The 16,145-nt window shown below is 35.8% G+C and overlaps 1 protein-coding gene across 28 annotated transcripts in view; it reads left to right on the forward strand.

Annotated features, from left to right (window-relative positions):
- ATP2B2 (ATPase plasma membrane Ca2+ transporting 2) overlaps window positions 1-16,145 on the forward strand; it is a 415,848-nt gene that overhangs the window by 357,502 nt on the left and 42,201 nt on the right. For all 28 annotated transcript variants that reach the window (XM_080606728.1, XM_080606718.1, XM_080606717.1 and 25 more), the window contains 4 exons: window positions 6,486-6,727; window positions 7,319-7,553; window positions 12,803-12,982; window positions 13,877-13,964. In XM_080606728.1, coding sequence (XP_080462854.1) covers window positions 6,486-6,727; window positions 7,319-7,553; window positions 12,803-12,982; window positions 13,877-13,964 — 745 coding nt within the window. The remainder of the gene's footprint in view (window positions 1-6,485; window positions 6,728-7,318; window positions 7,554-12,802; window positions 12,983-13,876; window positions 13,965-16,145) is intronic.

The following is a 16,145-nucleotide window of genomic DNA, read 5'->3' on the forward strand; positions in this document are numbered from 1 at the left end:
GGTACTGTCTCTCACAGTATTCTTCTGGACAAAATGTCCAACATACAGCTAGACAAATACATAATATGATGGGAGAACAGTTGGCTGATGGGTCAGGCTCAAAGGGTTATAGTAAATGGCGTTACATCAGGCTGGAGGCCAGTCACTAGTGGGGCTCTGCAGGGCTCCATTTTGGGGTCAGATCTCTTCGATGTTTTTATAAATGATCTGGATACAGAACTTGAATGCACACTAAGTAGTTTGCAGATGATACTGGACAAGGAGGAATTATTGACTTCCTCAAGGGTGGAGAAGCTTTGCAGAAATACCTTGACAGACTGGAGGGCTGTGCAATCACCAACAGCATGAAAGAGCGCAAGGGTTGGATTCTGCACCTGGGAAGGGGCAACCCTGGCTGTATGTACAAACTGGGGATGAGAGGCTGGAAAGCAGCCCTGAAGAAAGGATCTGGGGGTTTTGGTCAACAGCAAGTTGAATATCAGTCAACACTGGTACCCTGACAGCCAGGAGGGCCAACCATACCCTGGGGTGCATCAGGCATGGCATTGCTGGCCGGTCGAGGGAAGGGATTGTCCTGCTCTGATCCACCTTGTGCGGCCTCACCTCGAGCACTGTGTACAGTTTTGGGCACCACAGTTTAAGAAGGACATGAAACTATTATTCAGTGTCCAAAGGAGGGCAGGAAAGATGGTGAAGGCTCTAGAGGGCAAGACGCAGGAGGAGCAGCTGAGGGCCCTTGGTTTGTTAAGCCCAGAGCAGAGCAGACCAAGGGGAGGCCTCATGGCGGCCTGCAGCTCCCTCACGAGGGGAGCGGAGGGGCAGGTGCTGAGCTCTGCTCTCTGGGGACAGCGACAGGACCTGAGGTAACAGCATGGAGCTATGATATGTTTTAGTCTTACCTTATGCTAGGGAATACCACCAATGTGCTTGATTGCCAATACACATCTGTATAACCACATTTTTCTATCCGAATCCTCTGCTTCCCACTGATTTTGAATTCAGACTCTCCATGTCCTGCTGTCTGTTGCAGAGATGTTTAAGTGTGTATATTATGAAGAAAGGCATCGTATAAGTGAACGAGAACACTTCTGTTAGTCTAACCTAAACTATTCTGTGATTCCGTAATTCTACTCAGCAGTGTTTGTAAGAAAAGAAAAAAAAAAAAAGAAAAAAAAGCTTTAAACTTTTAAATGTCGGGCTTTAAATCCAGTGAGTGAGATCAGAATGGTACATAAGGTTAACTGAGTGTTTCTTCTGATGCCAAAACGATTATGCAACCAGCTCAAAGAAGTTAACAGTTCTTTTTCAATCCCGTATGCTGACCTCAATTCAAACTGACTTGACTTTAACTGAATTTCAACAGTATTGTACCTGGCAGTGGTGATTATAAGTTGTAAAATGGCAAATATATTAACAGAAAGCATTATCTGTAATTTAACATGCTGCTTTCTGTGCTCTGCGTAAAGCAGAGTCACCTTATTACTCATTCATGTGAAAAAATTCTTAAAATGCCAAACAGTCCAAGGACAAATTGTGATCTTCCTCATCACTCAAGTTAATAATATTATTCCAGATCTGTGCTCAAGAGTAGCAAAGATCAGAATCCCCAAAAGATAGAGACTTATTTTTATTCCTAAATAAAGATGTTATAAAAGTGAATTCATAACATTTTGACAGTACAGAGCTGATGACAGCTATTTGTAGTATAACTTATCTTCAGGATGCTGTTTGTATTAATCTATAAAAGGATCTTTTGAGAATTCTAATAAAATGTTTGCACTTGGTTAATATAATATTATCTTAGTCATGTAGATAATTAATATGTCAGCTGTGATCTGCCCAGAAAGCCAGAAGTATGTTATGGTACTGAGATAGAGATAAAACTATAATGTAAGCAGAAGTTTGATTAAAACCAAAGGAAAGTTCCACAGTATTAGCTGGGAAGAGAAAAGTCAGATAAGATTATTAAATAAGCTTTCAAAACAATAAAGAGATGTGAAAAAAAAAGTCTGTAAGAGAATCTTTGCACGTAAAAACCAGCCTATTTCCAGACAAACTTTATATTTCTGTGTAGTTATGCAGAAGTGATGAAGCTAGAGAAGAATAAATACTCTGTGAACAGGCAGTATAAAAGGAAAGAGAAGATACTGCAAATGAATTTGCTTTATTTGGCATCCAGAATCTGGATTATACTTGGTATGAAGTCTTGCAGCAAAGAAAGCTAAAGGCTGCATTAGGCAAAGTATTGCCAGCAGGTTGAGGGAGGTGATCCTTCCCCTCTACTCGGCATTGGTGAGACCACACCTGGAGTGCTGTGTCCAGTGCTGGCCACCCCAGTACAAGAGAGAGGTTTTGCCACTGGAGAGAGTCCAAGGAAGGGACACAAAGATGATTAAGATTGTGGAGCACGTCTCCTCTGAGAGGAGGCTGAGAGAACTGGGACTGTTCAGCCTGAAGAAGAGGAGGCTTGGGAGGATCTCTCCAATGTCTATAAATGCCTGAAGGGAGAGGGCAAGGAGGATGGAGCCAGGATTTTGTCAGTCATGCCCAGTGCCAAGACAAGATGCAATGGGCGCAAACTGGAACACAGGAGGCTCCATCTAAAGGTCAGGAAGCACTTCTGTGCTGTGCAGGTAATGGAGCACTGGCACAGGCTGCCGATAGAGGTTGTGGAGTCTCCTCCTTGGAGATCTTCAAAAGCTGCCTGGACGTGGCCCTGGGCAAGCAGCTGAAGGTGGCCCTGCTTGAGCAGGATGGTTGGACAAGATGACCTCCAGAGGCCCCTTCCAACCTCAACCATTATGTGACTGTAAATAAAATATAAAGTGGAATTTTTTCACAATTTAATTTGAAAAATGTATTTTCATGTGTTTGCGTCTTGTAAATGGACTTGAAATGGAGCATTCAATATGGATATAATCTAGCAAAGCTAATTATCTTAATAAAATTGATACATTTACAGTCATCATCATTCTGGAACACAAAAGCATGACATGAAACAAATGACAACTTCATATAATATATGAAACCCTAACACTTTGTTTTGTAAAGACTACTTGGATCTTCTTGCCAGTTTCTCTCCTCTTACATCAAAAATGGCAATAAGGAAAATGAAGTTTAGTAAATGTTACGGTTAAATGGAAGCCTTATAGTTTCCTAATGTATTTTTAAAACCTGAGGAACCTCTGTAAGCTATGCCCGCAGTTTTATCTTGCTTTCCCCTTAACCTGTCTTTACTAGCAAGTTAATTTCCATTGAAATCATTTTGAAAATTTCTTTTGTAATCCAAATTCAGTATTAAGTCAATATTAGCTTTTGGGGTTGGTACTTTTAAACCTGAATAATACTGCTGTACTTTGACCTAGAAACCTATTTTAATTTGATAGTTATAACCGCTATTTATTTTACATCTGCCTGGACTTGTTTTACATGAAAGTATTTACTTACAATTGAAATATTATTATCATGTAAATAATGTAAAGACTTGAAAGAAACAATTAAAATTATTATAGAATTATCAGTGGGATATTAGTGGTATAGAATTATCAGTCCCTTCCCAGTAGAAGATTGTCTTGTGACTAGCAAAAGACCTTTCACTGAGCTCTTGAGAAACAATGCATTCAAAAGTTTCTTTTAGCAAATCACAGTTCAAAGGCTTTCTCTCCTACAGTGTCAAAGCGTTTTCATTCACCAAGTCAATTAAGTAATTCCTAGTTAATTATTCAAAAGTAACCCCTTTGTGCAATCCTTTTAATTGTGTTCCAGGTGCCATAAACTGTAGGTTTCAGCAAACAATATAGATACAGCACAGTACAAAGTTTTAACAGCCAGCAGCTTCTGTGAAGGGTTGTCAAGAACAATCTGCAAGGAAACTAGTTTTGGCATATAGATTTTGAGCTGAAACATTACAGGGAAGGAAGTGGTGCTTGCCAGCTCTCACCACCATATGTTTTATTTTAATGTAATGTACAAAGAGTATGGAGACAGCAGCTGCTCTAGAGGGAGGTGGCCACTTGTTAGCAGATTTCGAAACCTTTCTGAAATGTCTGTTCATTTTTTCACTGGTATTTTTTCCCCTTGCTTACGTATTTGCATTCAAAAGATGGTCACTAAAAGAAGTCTATTTTTAGACCACTGTAAGAGAAGGAAAGTGTGATCTACTTTACGGTTAAATAAAAAATAAATTTTAGAAGGCCTCTAGGTTTAAACACTGTGAAATGTAGGTAGATTTTTATTTTGTCAGTATATATTCACAGTTGCTCATGATGAAATTATATGTATAAAAAATAGCAGTTGTCTAAGATTCTGTGTCTGTGATGGAAAGAAATCTATATCTATTTCATTGGTTTCCAGTGTGCACTTGCTAGTGTCTTAATCACATTCACATTTAAGTCAATGTTGAGATTCATTGTTGAGATGCAACATAAATAGGGATTTAGAGCTAAAACAGAAAGTTTGATATGAAATCAGTCTTTTCCTGCATTGCTACCCAGGCAGTGAAGTTGATTAATCCACTGCTTTGAAAAAACAGAAGTTCTTAGCACATTTCAAGAACCGTGTGCAGCAATGTCATGAAAATTAAACTAATTTATTTAAACAAAATCATATTTTAAAGGATATTTTGTTGACTCCTACCTGAAATTTTTATATCTACTGAATTTAACAATTCTTTGAGATCATATAACTACCAGTTATTGGGTTGTAAGGCAGGGATCCTTAAGTGACTTTGAGAATCCAGAGGGCAGTTGTATCACACTATAATGGGATTACAGCAGGACAAGTTGTTATAGTATATAATAAATTTAATATATCATATTGTTATACTTTCTGAGTGTAAGTGTTTTAATTTGAGCCTGGAATAATGCTAAAATGTCATAGCAACACAAATCTTACCCATATAACTGGGTCAGATGATTGTTTATATAGAAGCTAGAGATGTTACAATGAGTTATAGAAGGATAACTCTTATAATATTTTTAGATTATTGTGTAATGCTCACCATAGATGCATCTCTCTCAGGAGATGCATCTATGCATCTATTTTTTTCAGGAAATCTTGTTAATCTGAGTATAAAATTTTCTGGTGATAGAAAAATAATTCTTACGGAAATTCTGTTTTTCATTTTGCTTACTTCAGTTCTAGACAAGTCTATTATTATCTCCTATCAGTCCTTCATTTTTAAACCAGCTGCAAGAGGTGGTTCTCTGGGGTGCTTACTTAAGTAAAATTCCCTTTTCCCCCTTTTATGGCAGCACTCATTGCAAGAATTCAAATCTAAGTGTAATTAGAGATTTGTAATTTCAGTTAATCATTCCTTACATTACCCCTCATCCCTCAGGTATTTCCCAAGTAGAGTAGATTTAAAAGTCTATGCTCAAAACATGGACATAATTCTGAATGTAGTCCGGCAGCCCCAATTCTGCAAAATGTAAGGCAAATGTTTGTCACGTTTAAACCGATAACTTACAGTCTTGTCTTGAGTCAAATGCAAATGTTTTTGGTGCTATGATACTTTGCAAATTAAAGTTGTGAAAGGATTTTTCCTTCTCTTGGGTCCAAAAGCTTAAAAAAACACTTCTCTAATTCTAATGTGTACAGGAAAATGTAAGTTATTAACAGTGTTGCTCATGCATGGGACCCTTAAGTCTATCTGGAATCTTGACAACACAGGAATTTTTTATTTGGGATATATTACACCTCTATTTTATTTACTTTTTTTTTGTGAAATGTGGTTGTTTTTTGTTTTTATTTATATTTTGAATGGGAAGATAGAGTCGTCCTTGTTCCTAGAAGTAACGAGAATTGCAAAATGATTAGACTACTCTTTTTTGTTTGTTTGTTTTTGTTTTTACTTATAAAGCATTTAATGTCTGAAGCAGCCGACTAAAGTATGGAGAAAAAGGTGCTTTTGGCAGTAGGATTATTATTTTTTAGATTGTTGGAAATGCCATTTTTATGGAGATTTACTGTGTATGATTAAGATGCAGATTGATTTTTCTTTTTCTTATTATTTTTTTTGATTCAAAATTGCCTGGTAGATAAAAAGGACATTTTTTTTTAATTCACCATTAAACCCATAAAAGTCAGCAAAACAATTCAGTTCTAAGCAAGTAAGAACAGCAAACATTCTATTTGTGATGAGTAAGTAGTAATTATATCGAGCCTAAAGAAAATTATTTCATTTTTAATGATGTTTTGCCTAGCTATAAGAAGTTCAACTGCCTGTGGCTGATTTAAAAGAAATGCAAAAGACCAAAAGTAGTCATCTGACTAGATACATTTTCCTTGTTATGAGCATAACTGCTTCCAGTCTGTTATAACACTGAAATTTCTGCTGGTTTTTTAAAAATTGGAAGAGACATGACTCCATAACTAGAGTTTTAGATCTTAAACTGTACACTGTAACTTTATTATTAATTGGGTAGAAGGCATTGCATACTGCTAATCATTACAGAAATCCGTATCTAATCTTTTCTCCTCTACAGCCACCAGAAAAAGAAGGTGGCCTGCCTCGCCAGGTAGGCAATAAGACGGAGTGTGGCCTCTTGGGGTTTGTCCTGGATTTGAAACAGGATTATGAGCCTGTTCGGAACCTCATCCCTGAGGAGAAACTTTATAAGGTTTACACATTCAACTCTGTGAGAAAGTCAATGAGCACTGTCATTAAAATGCCAGATGGCAGTTTCCGAATGTACAGCAAAGGAGCTTCTGAAATTGTTCTGAAGAAGTAAGTTCAAAGGATTTCTTGCTGTGTTTTTCCAAAATCTTAATGATGCAAAACATTCTGACACTAATAAAACACCTGGGAATTTTGGTGTTTGGAATTTGCTACTTAGAGTAGGAAAAGGACACACCTGAGGAGAATAAAGGTGTTACTGTCCATGTCCTGTCCCCTCCCTCTGCCCTGATGAAGTCTTTGACTTAGTTTTCTTGTGACTGGCTAGCAGAAATATTGGGTCTTCTATTTTATTTCTCGTCTACATTTGGTAATTTATGAATGCATTCTTTAGTTTAATAAACACATTTGGAATGTAAGGGTTTTTCAATTTCTTTGTAAGTTCTCAGCTCATTAATTACATGGGTTTTAGGGAAATAACGGAGGACAGGGTCTTGGTGTCTTCATAATAAGTTACATTCAAATTCTATCTGATGACACTTCAGTAGTGAATCTTCTTGTTTGGTCTAGATATTTGCAATAGAAATTTAAAACTTGCTGTCAGAAAGGAAGATGTTGAATGAAAAGAGCTGATACAAGGAATTACTTTTCAACTGTCATGCAAATACATGATGAATATTTTTTTTTTCTTAAATAAAAAAGGTGTTCCAGGATCCTTAATGCAGCTGGTGAACCTCGTGTCTTCAGACCACGTGACCGGGATGAAATGGTGAAAAAAGTGATTGAACCAATGGCCTGTGATGGACTGAGAACTATCTGTGTTGCTTTCCGAGACTTCAATAGCAGCCCTGAGCCAGATTGGGACAATGAAAATGACATTTTATCTGATCTGACTTGCATTTGTGTTGTTGGCATTGAAGACCCAGTAAGGCCAGAGGTATATCAAATTCTTATGTCATAAAACATTTCTTGGAGAACTGAACAAAAATTGAACTATAGATTTGTTGCAGTCTTTATCTTTTTTTTTAATTAGTTCTGTCGAAGGTGAAAGTGAACTTTAGAAATAAACTTCAGTTGGTTAAAAAAAATCAAATTAACTTGATAAAAATCAACTATTAATCAACTGATATTTAAATATAGCAAAATAGGGCTTTGTGAACTACAGGATTAAAATGATTGAACCTTCTGTCATGCAGGAGTATACAGGAGAACTGATCATTACAAGTTTTATTATACTCCCAGATATTAAAGATTTCTTCTTTAAGCAATGTGGTGAGGCACAACTCTGAAAGCAGAAGAAAGGGGTGTAGCGATTATAATTGCTATGGCTATAATTGTGATGTTGGCACTTTGCTAATTATCTTGAGATTGTAACTGGTGGCTACTCAGGAAAACTTTTTAATGTTATATTTGGGCAAGAAAAAGCTTTACTATGGAGAGGCTGCAGATTTCATGGATCCTATTCTTAAATGGCTTGTAAAAACGTGACAAAAGTTTTAATTCAAGTAATTTGAGAAAATCAGTACTGGATATGCACAATGGAAGCAAAATCCATTCTGTGATGGTGCTGTAATTTCGGTAGGTGATTAATGACTGCCGTTTGCTCTGGAGTAAGGTTATTGAAAGATAACTCAAATTTCCCTTATACAGAAAGAGTGGGTTCTTATTCTGCATAAAGTAGCTTGGTACCAATCTTGGTCTTTTTTAGTCTTCTGTCTCCTTTTATGTTTTTGCTGGATCTTTGTTTTTTAATCGTATCTAAATCTTTGTATTTGATCCACTAAGAATTGGTGGCAATGCTAGACATGCAAGGAAAACTACTTCCCTGAGTCACTTTTAAAGTAGGCCTTTATATACTTCTGCTGTAACTAGAAAATAAAGGAAAATAGCATGATATAATTACAACTATAGGCACCAATTGCATAGCTGTACTTTGAGTGTTAATGGTTTTTCTTGCCTTTTTTTTCAGTATTGAGAAATACATAATATGAATTAAGTCTTGGTTAGGTGAAAACTATGATAAAATCCTTACTTCTGCAGTCATCAGATAAACAGCATTCACTTTACCCATCATCAGATGGTCTTTTACTGCTAATCCATCTGTCCCTACACCTGACATTGCATGTCTTTAAAAATATTTTAAAATATTATTAAAATATTCTGTCTGCATGGATCCCACTCCTAATACTCTAGCTCATTTATATATATATATATATATGTATAAACTCAGAAAGATTTTAACTGTCAGTGACCAATAGAACTATGAATCAGTGCTCTTTCCCTCCAAAACTGATTAATGATACGTGTTTTTTGAAAATAGCTTTATAATAGGTATGACAGTATGGTATGACAGACTGAGGAAATGGGTAGCAATGGGATTTGCAGTTATTATTTAAAATAGCTGCAAACTATCCTTTCATGTGTTTTGTAAGAGAACTGCTCTCATTTCATAGGGAATAATTTCTTAGGAGCTTGAGGTAAAAATGAAGTGTTGCTGCAAACAAAGAGGTCAAGTCTGACATCTATTTAAAGGATCAAAGAAGATGAAGGAAGAAAAACATTTTATTTCTAAAATTATCTAAATAATGTATTGAATTTCTTGTAGATTAACACCTTTTAACACCAGAATTCTACTAAATGTTGGACAAATCTGCAGTTGTTTTGGGGAACTTTGTTTTGAGGGGATTTTTCTCCATATCCCTTTTGACTGTTCCATTGTGGTAAGATCAAAAGAACTTCCACGCCATAACAAAAACATAAATTTCAGAAAATGGTGTCTGTATGAAATATCTGACTTAGCTGGAATTACGTATCAGAAATTGTTGCAAATAGTGAGATGTTGAGCTCTTATAAATAACCTTCTTATTTTGCAAGAATTAGTCCAGTAAATAAATATAGACACAGCATTGGAGTTTATGAATTTTCAAAGTGTCTTCTGCAGGGGAAAAAGCATAAAAATGTGAAATATTACTACAACTTCTGTTTTATTAATATTGTCAATATTCATGGACATCAGGATTTATTCTATCAGAAATGGCAGATTAGGTAATTCCAGTGAAGCAATCCAGTGTCACCATCCTGACAACCTGTAGTTTCCCTTAAATTGTGTTAATGTTTATAATGGAAAAGGCTGCATTTTTTCCTTAAGATGATCTTTGCATGCAAATTTATAGCTCCCCTAGTTCCTCAGAGCTGCTGTGGCACATTGCCTGTATGCACCCTTGGTGCGTTCAGGTTGTCACATATTTGACATACCTGCAGTGTCAGTGGTGTCATGCTAGCATGGTCTCAGATATGAGTGCTGCATCTGTTCTGGTTATACTGCAGGGCACTTTCTTGCTATTGCTTTTCCTTCCATGCATTAAAAGTAACTATTTGAATGAATTATTCAACAATGATATCCAGCAACTGACCGGTTTTAACTGGAGCGTAACCACTGGACATCCATGAATTTTGCATACTACTTTGGTTATTTAGGTTGATGCAATTCAGACTCTGGCTTATTCATTGTTAGTAGCTGGCTTTATCAAGCACTGAGATACCTGCTTGCCATTAAGCTCTTTTATAGTGTGTGTTTTTTTTTTCCTTTGATAAATATACAAGAAGAGAACAAACAGAATGCTATCTCATGCCTATAGAGATTTGTCTGTTGTTTTTGACAGCTTTTCTGCTTTGGCTTTAATGAGTCTATACTGGCTTATACTGATTTGCCAACGTACACCTACAATTTTTTATTTCTGGAAGAACATAAATCACTTCTAAATTCCACCTATTTGTCACCTGATTTTGATAGATACTTGTGCATTGCATAATTTATACATGCACACATCTAAAGGTTTACTTTACTGAGAGAAAATAAAAAAAATAAATTGAAATGCGTACCTAAATTCTGCAAAACTGATGGAAAATGTCTGCTTCCACTGCCCACTCAGTCTGCCAACACTTTCTTCCCTACAGCATTAAAAAATATGAACAATATTTTAACTGTAATTATTGTACACAGTGTAAATCAGATACCACCCACCAGCTGTCCAAAAATGAGAGAAGAGGGAGGTAGAATTATTTTACTAGTTATAAGTTAGTTTGAGGTGTATTTGAAACTAGGTTGTCCTCCCATGACCTTGTTTAATAGGACTGGCACTTTATTTGATTTTTTATTTTTATTTTTATTTTTTTTTCTGTTTGTACTGTGATTTATTTTTCTCCTTCATGGTTCATATGCTGTGCTGGATTTACAGACAGTCATCTAAATTTGTCATACCCTATGCGTGAGGGTCACTACAGTTAAGTGGATACTAAGGGCACTCCAAACTGGCAAATCGGATGTAGCCAAGATTATTAATGTGGAAACTGGGTAACTCAGTAGTCATTTGCTTAAGTAATAGATCTGATGTGGTTGTATGTGCCCAGTAGAAGTCAACTTTGTAATGTTAAAAGGCTCAGGTAGTCCAGATGATGCTTCCAGGATACATCACATGGGGAGAATATTTTCAATTAATAGAGATGAGGGAACGGGTAGATAAACCTTTAATTTTTCTCTTGCTTCTGCAGTCTCTATTGCCAGAGAGTCATTCTGCAAACAGTGCATTCTGTGGGTACAGTTTGAGGAAGAAGTGGTTTTCTTCATAGTCATGAGAAAAGTACTAGTCTGCTCCTCAACTAGGTGTTAGTTTAGTTAGGTGCTGTGGAAAGCAGACGCCTCATAACTGCCTCTTGTTTATTAAAGAGGGAAGAACACAGCTGACCAGATGAGCCATTACGCCCTCTGTGCCACGTTGATTTATAACCATTGGAGACATTTCTAATCTTATACAAATAAATAGCACTATTTTTTCCTGAGGAAAAAATATTTTAATAAAGATGCAGAAACATGGTGTGAAATTGTACTCACTGATTAGAATAATCATTATCTACAATACAGTTTAAGGGCATATAATTTATTTTCAGTGTGACGTTCAGTCCAAGATACCCAGCCTTTCTGGCCCCATGAACTCATTAGGAGCCCAGCAGTTCCTATGCCAGATGAGAGCATGGGCTGTCAATCTGTCAATCAGTTCAGCATCCTGCCCCCAGCAGTGTCCGCTACAGTTACGGAGGAAGTTAAAATATCTAGCAATGCACAAAATTAGCAGTGCTATGTTCTTGATGGCGGCTCCTTTTCTTGATATTTTTCTGTAGTAATGGATGAGATTAATCCAGTCTAATTGGCATTAAGTTCTACAGAGTACTTATCTGATAGAGGTCATAATCAGCAAATTGCACTGAATTGGCAGTAGAAAACTTTGCTATTGCAGCCAGTAATATCCGTTTCCATTCCCTTTCTTAAACTAAATAGGATTGTTTTAAAATTTGTTGATAATTATTAAAAATGACAATTCTTTTCATAATCACACCCTTTGCTTATTGCTTATTTTCATTACAAAATGATTTTTTATTTTTAAGTAAGCTGATGCCAAATATACGATGCCAACTGAGTATATAGCTTCTGCATTAATCTCCCAGACCCTGTCAGACACTGAATTCTCCCTCATTGGTATATATGCTGTGCAACAGGAAAAGTTGGTTTCATGCAGAAAGAGGGTAACTAATCATTCTTCATTTTTAGAGTTTTGGAATAAGTTATTCTTGAAATATTAAGCTCACGTATATTTGGGAATACCACCTGTTGATGTGCATAAATTAGGGTAATAATGCTGAATTCTAAAAAGTTTTAGATAATCTTATTGAAAGAGAAGTTTGGATCAGATGTTAGATAATTTTTTGTACAAAATAACTGTTCTCAGTGCATGTATATTGAATAGAAAGTTTTCATTTTTTACAGTTTTTTTAATATACATATATTGATTATCTCAGTTTTGACGTATATTGAGTATGTTAGGTGCCTTAATTGCTAAAGGTCAAAAAAGCTGCAGAGTACTCCTGTTTGTATCAAAATCAGGAGAAGCTTAAGCCAAGTGATCAGAAAAATGGTTTGTATGCTTCTTGCTACAAGATTTGTCTTGCCTTTGGTGTAACCTCAATTCTTTAGAAGTCAAGTAACTTTTAATCTATGCCATAACACATATGATTTCCCTTTTTACTTAATGAATTTCTTAGGCTAAAAATACTCTAACTGTAAACATCCAACTTGTATTTATATTTCATATTTATCTCATATTTTCTTTCCCTTTTATATTGCTTTTGAAGGTCCCAGAAGCCATAAGAAAGTGCCAGCGAGCTGGAATCACGGTCCGCATGGTCACTGGAGACAACATCAACACAGCACGCGCCATTGCCATAAAATGTGGAATCATTCATCCAGGAGAAGACTTTCTTTGCCTTGAAGGAAAAGAGTTTAACAGAAGGATCCGAAATGAGAAAGGAGAGGTAATTCATATAGTAAATCCATACATATTAACATGGTTTACAAGTAGTGAGAACACTGAAATGTTTTTTCACCTGCACCAATGTGTACCTTATTTCAGTAAAGACTACTTGGAGAGATTGGTATTTCTTTCTAGCAGTATCTTTTCACTATTTAAAATACCATTGAAAATCCAGTCTTTAATTCTTATCCTGCAGAGCCATTATAAATTTAGTGCTAGCCTTATTCGGCAGTTTTTAGAACCATAGCACTAGTATACAAGAAATCAAAACTAAGTACATTAAAAACAGGTTTGTTAGCAAAGAGAAGGAACACAACAGCAGTCTGCAGGTTTAAGTCTCGTGAATTCAGTCTGTACAAAGAACCAGTTATGCCCGCTTTATTTTGTACCACTTTATCTAATCCATGTACTGCGATATTCACTCACTCTAATGATTTCAATAACTTAGTCTATTCTCAGAAGATTTTTAATTCCACATATAAAAGATGGAGCTAACACACAGACTATTGAAGCCAGCTTTAAAAAAGAAAACTCCGTGCTGTGTCTGGACACAGTCATTTACTCCTTGAATTGACTGATGGAATCCTGGGAGCATAAGGATATGCTATGGATATGTCCTTGTTGCTGTTGGTGTACCGAGAAAATTCTGCCATGATTAGTGCCAAAATGAGGTGAAGAGCTTGTATTATAATGCAGAATAAAAGAACACATCTGTAGTTGTAAACGTTTGATTGGCTTTGAGAAGTTACATATTTGTTATTATATACTTAGAGAAGTTATATATTTTACATATACATATATAGTATATATACATTATATACTTTGAGAAGTTATATAGTTTGCATTTTGCTCATCACAGACTAATCATTATGTTGTTGTTTTTGTTGTTTTCCAGATTGAGCAAGAGCGGATTGACAAAATCTGGCCAAAACTTCGAGTACTTGCTCGGTCATCTCCCACAGACAAACACACTTTGGTAAAAGGTGAGTGTGTGTATAGTAATGCCAAGGTTATTGAAATATGGTTGACGCATCTTCTGTATTGTAAAAAAGTTACTGTTAACACTGTATCTGAGTTATCTGTAATTACACATCTCTGTTGTATACATAATACAAGGAAGTTTTCTTGGTAACGAAATCTCTTGTGTTTGCATTCTGTCTGAACCTTCAAATGGAAAATAACAAGATACTGGTTGGCAGGAATAACAGAAATACCAGTAAGTTGTGTGGCAAGTAGAAGTAATCTCTTATTTGCCTTGGGACTTTTTAACTGGACTGGAACGAGGCTCTGCCTGGGAAGGGAAAATGCATGTGTGCTGGCCAGAAAAATATTATTGAGAAATGGGTAATTCTTCATACAAATAAGAGGCAGAGTAGATTTTAATCTCCTTGAATATACCTCTTCATGAAAACAAAACAAAACAAAAACGAACACAAAAAAAAACAACCAAGAACAATTTCATTTTCACTCAAGTTTTTGTGCTTCTATTCTCCCACAATTATATTTAGATAGTATTCCAAAATAAAAACTTTTCATGTGGCAATAGCAGTTTTCATATGTCATGTAAAATGTAGGACTAAAGTTCGATTTTCCTATAGGCTCTGTAATGGTATGATATGAACAGGCTTCATTCAGATTTTCAACTGTATTTTTAGAGTCTGTTTTTGTCCTATAAAAACTGTGCCATACAAACCATATTCTCTCACAATGCCATCTGCAGATAGAATGCTCCTATGAAAGATGGACTTATTCACAGCATTCTTTGTGAAGCCTTCTTCAAATCTGTATCTGACACTTCTTGCTGGCATGATATTTTATTCTATTGACCTTGAAGCTCACACTTAGAAGCTTATTAAATCAGAAAATTTCTGATCTGGGATAGCATCATTTCTGGCCACAAAAAGATGTTTCCATCAGTCTCACTGCTTAAATAATTCAGGTTTAGGTAGAAAATAATTTCTGGCTTTATCCTTTTGGATGCCAAGGTTTTATTGATATGACTTCGTAGATGACTGATTATAAAAGCTTTTGATCTGGATGTAATCTTTTAAAATGCCTAAATGACTTTAGAGCAAAAGCTCCCTTGAGAATTTGAAAATTAGATCTGTTGGGCCCTTTGGGATTGGGACCAGTGTATGTGAAGAACTCAAGCATGGTTCATTCAGGAGAACTAATGTACCTGTAAGCTCTGTCGTAGTGCAGAAGATGAGGCAGCTGGAGACAGACTGCTCTTACTCAGCCTCTTGAGACAGTATTTAGACCAGTCATCTCCAAAGTAGGGTGCACACATGCCAGGAGTTATGCAAGACAATCCAGTGGGGTGCAGGAAGAAAAAATCTCTAGTACCATTCATAAATAAAATAAAATCTCATTCTTAAAATAGAGTTTATTTATCCTATACTTTTAAAATTCTATTTTGTGAATTTTTTCTAATGTACATAATATATTGGCACAGTAGTAAATATGCACAATTTGTAAATAATATACATAATATTGGGGTGTGTGCTAAAAAATTTTTACTATTAGCTGTGCACAATCAAAAATGTTTGGAGACCATTGGTTTGGACAACATAATTACTTGCTCTCCAGCTCAGAATTCAAACAGCAAAAAGTCAGCTGAAGTATCCTCACTTCCTTAGTGCATACAACACACTGTGTTATAGCTCTTAGAGGACATGACTTGTAAAGCCTAATATGGTTTTATTTGTTTCAGAAGCACACAACAATTTGTTTCATTAAGTTGATTAAATAAGTCCCTTGGGAGTACTTATTTGAATCACATAGGATTTTCCCTTAAGAGGAGAATGGAACCTTTGCCAGAGAAAATAAAATCAATAATAGCTGAAGAGAAATAAGCAACAAATTAATGATGTTCTATATCATAAGCACTTTGACAATACAAAATATTTACTACTACTGAATGTCTTATATAACTGGTACAATTAATATTTTAAAGATACGGCAGGGTCAAGAGAGAGAGCAATTAAATATCCAACAAAGTTCAAAAACAAGTCTGTGAAAATCAGGATGGAATTTTTTGGATGGTATACTCCAAGGGCCATTAAAAGTTACACGAAACTATTTAAATGTTCACCAATTTTGGGCTTCTTGTTAAAATGTTATGTTTTTTCTCAGACACTTGAGGGATCAAGAGGATTTTCTAT

Source organism: Anser brachyrhynchus (genome assembly GCF_964034855.1).
Source record: "Anser brachyrhynchus genome assembly, chromosome: 10".
In the NCBI taxonomy this organism is placed as follows: Eukaryota; Metazoa; Chordata; class Aves; order Anseriformes; family Anatidae; genus Anser; species Anser brachyrhynchus.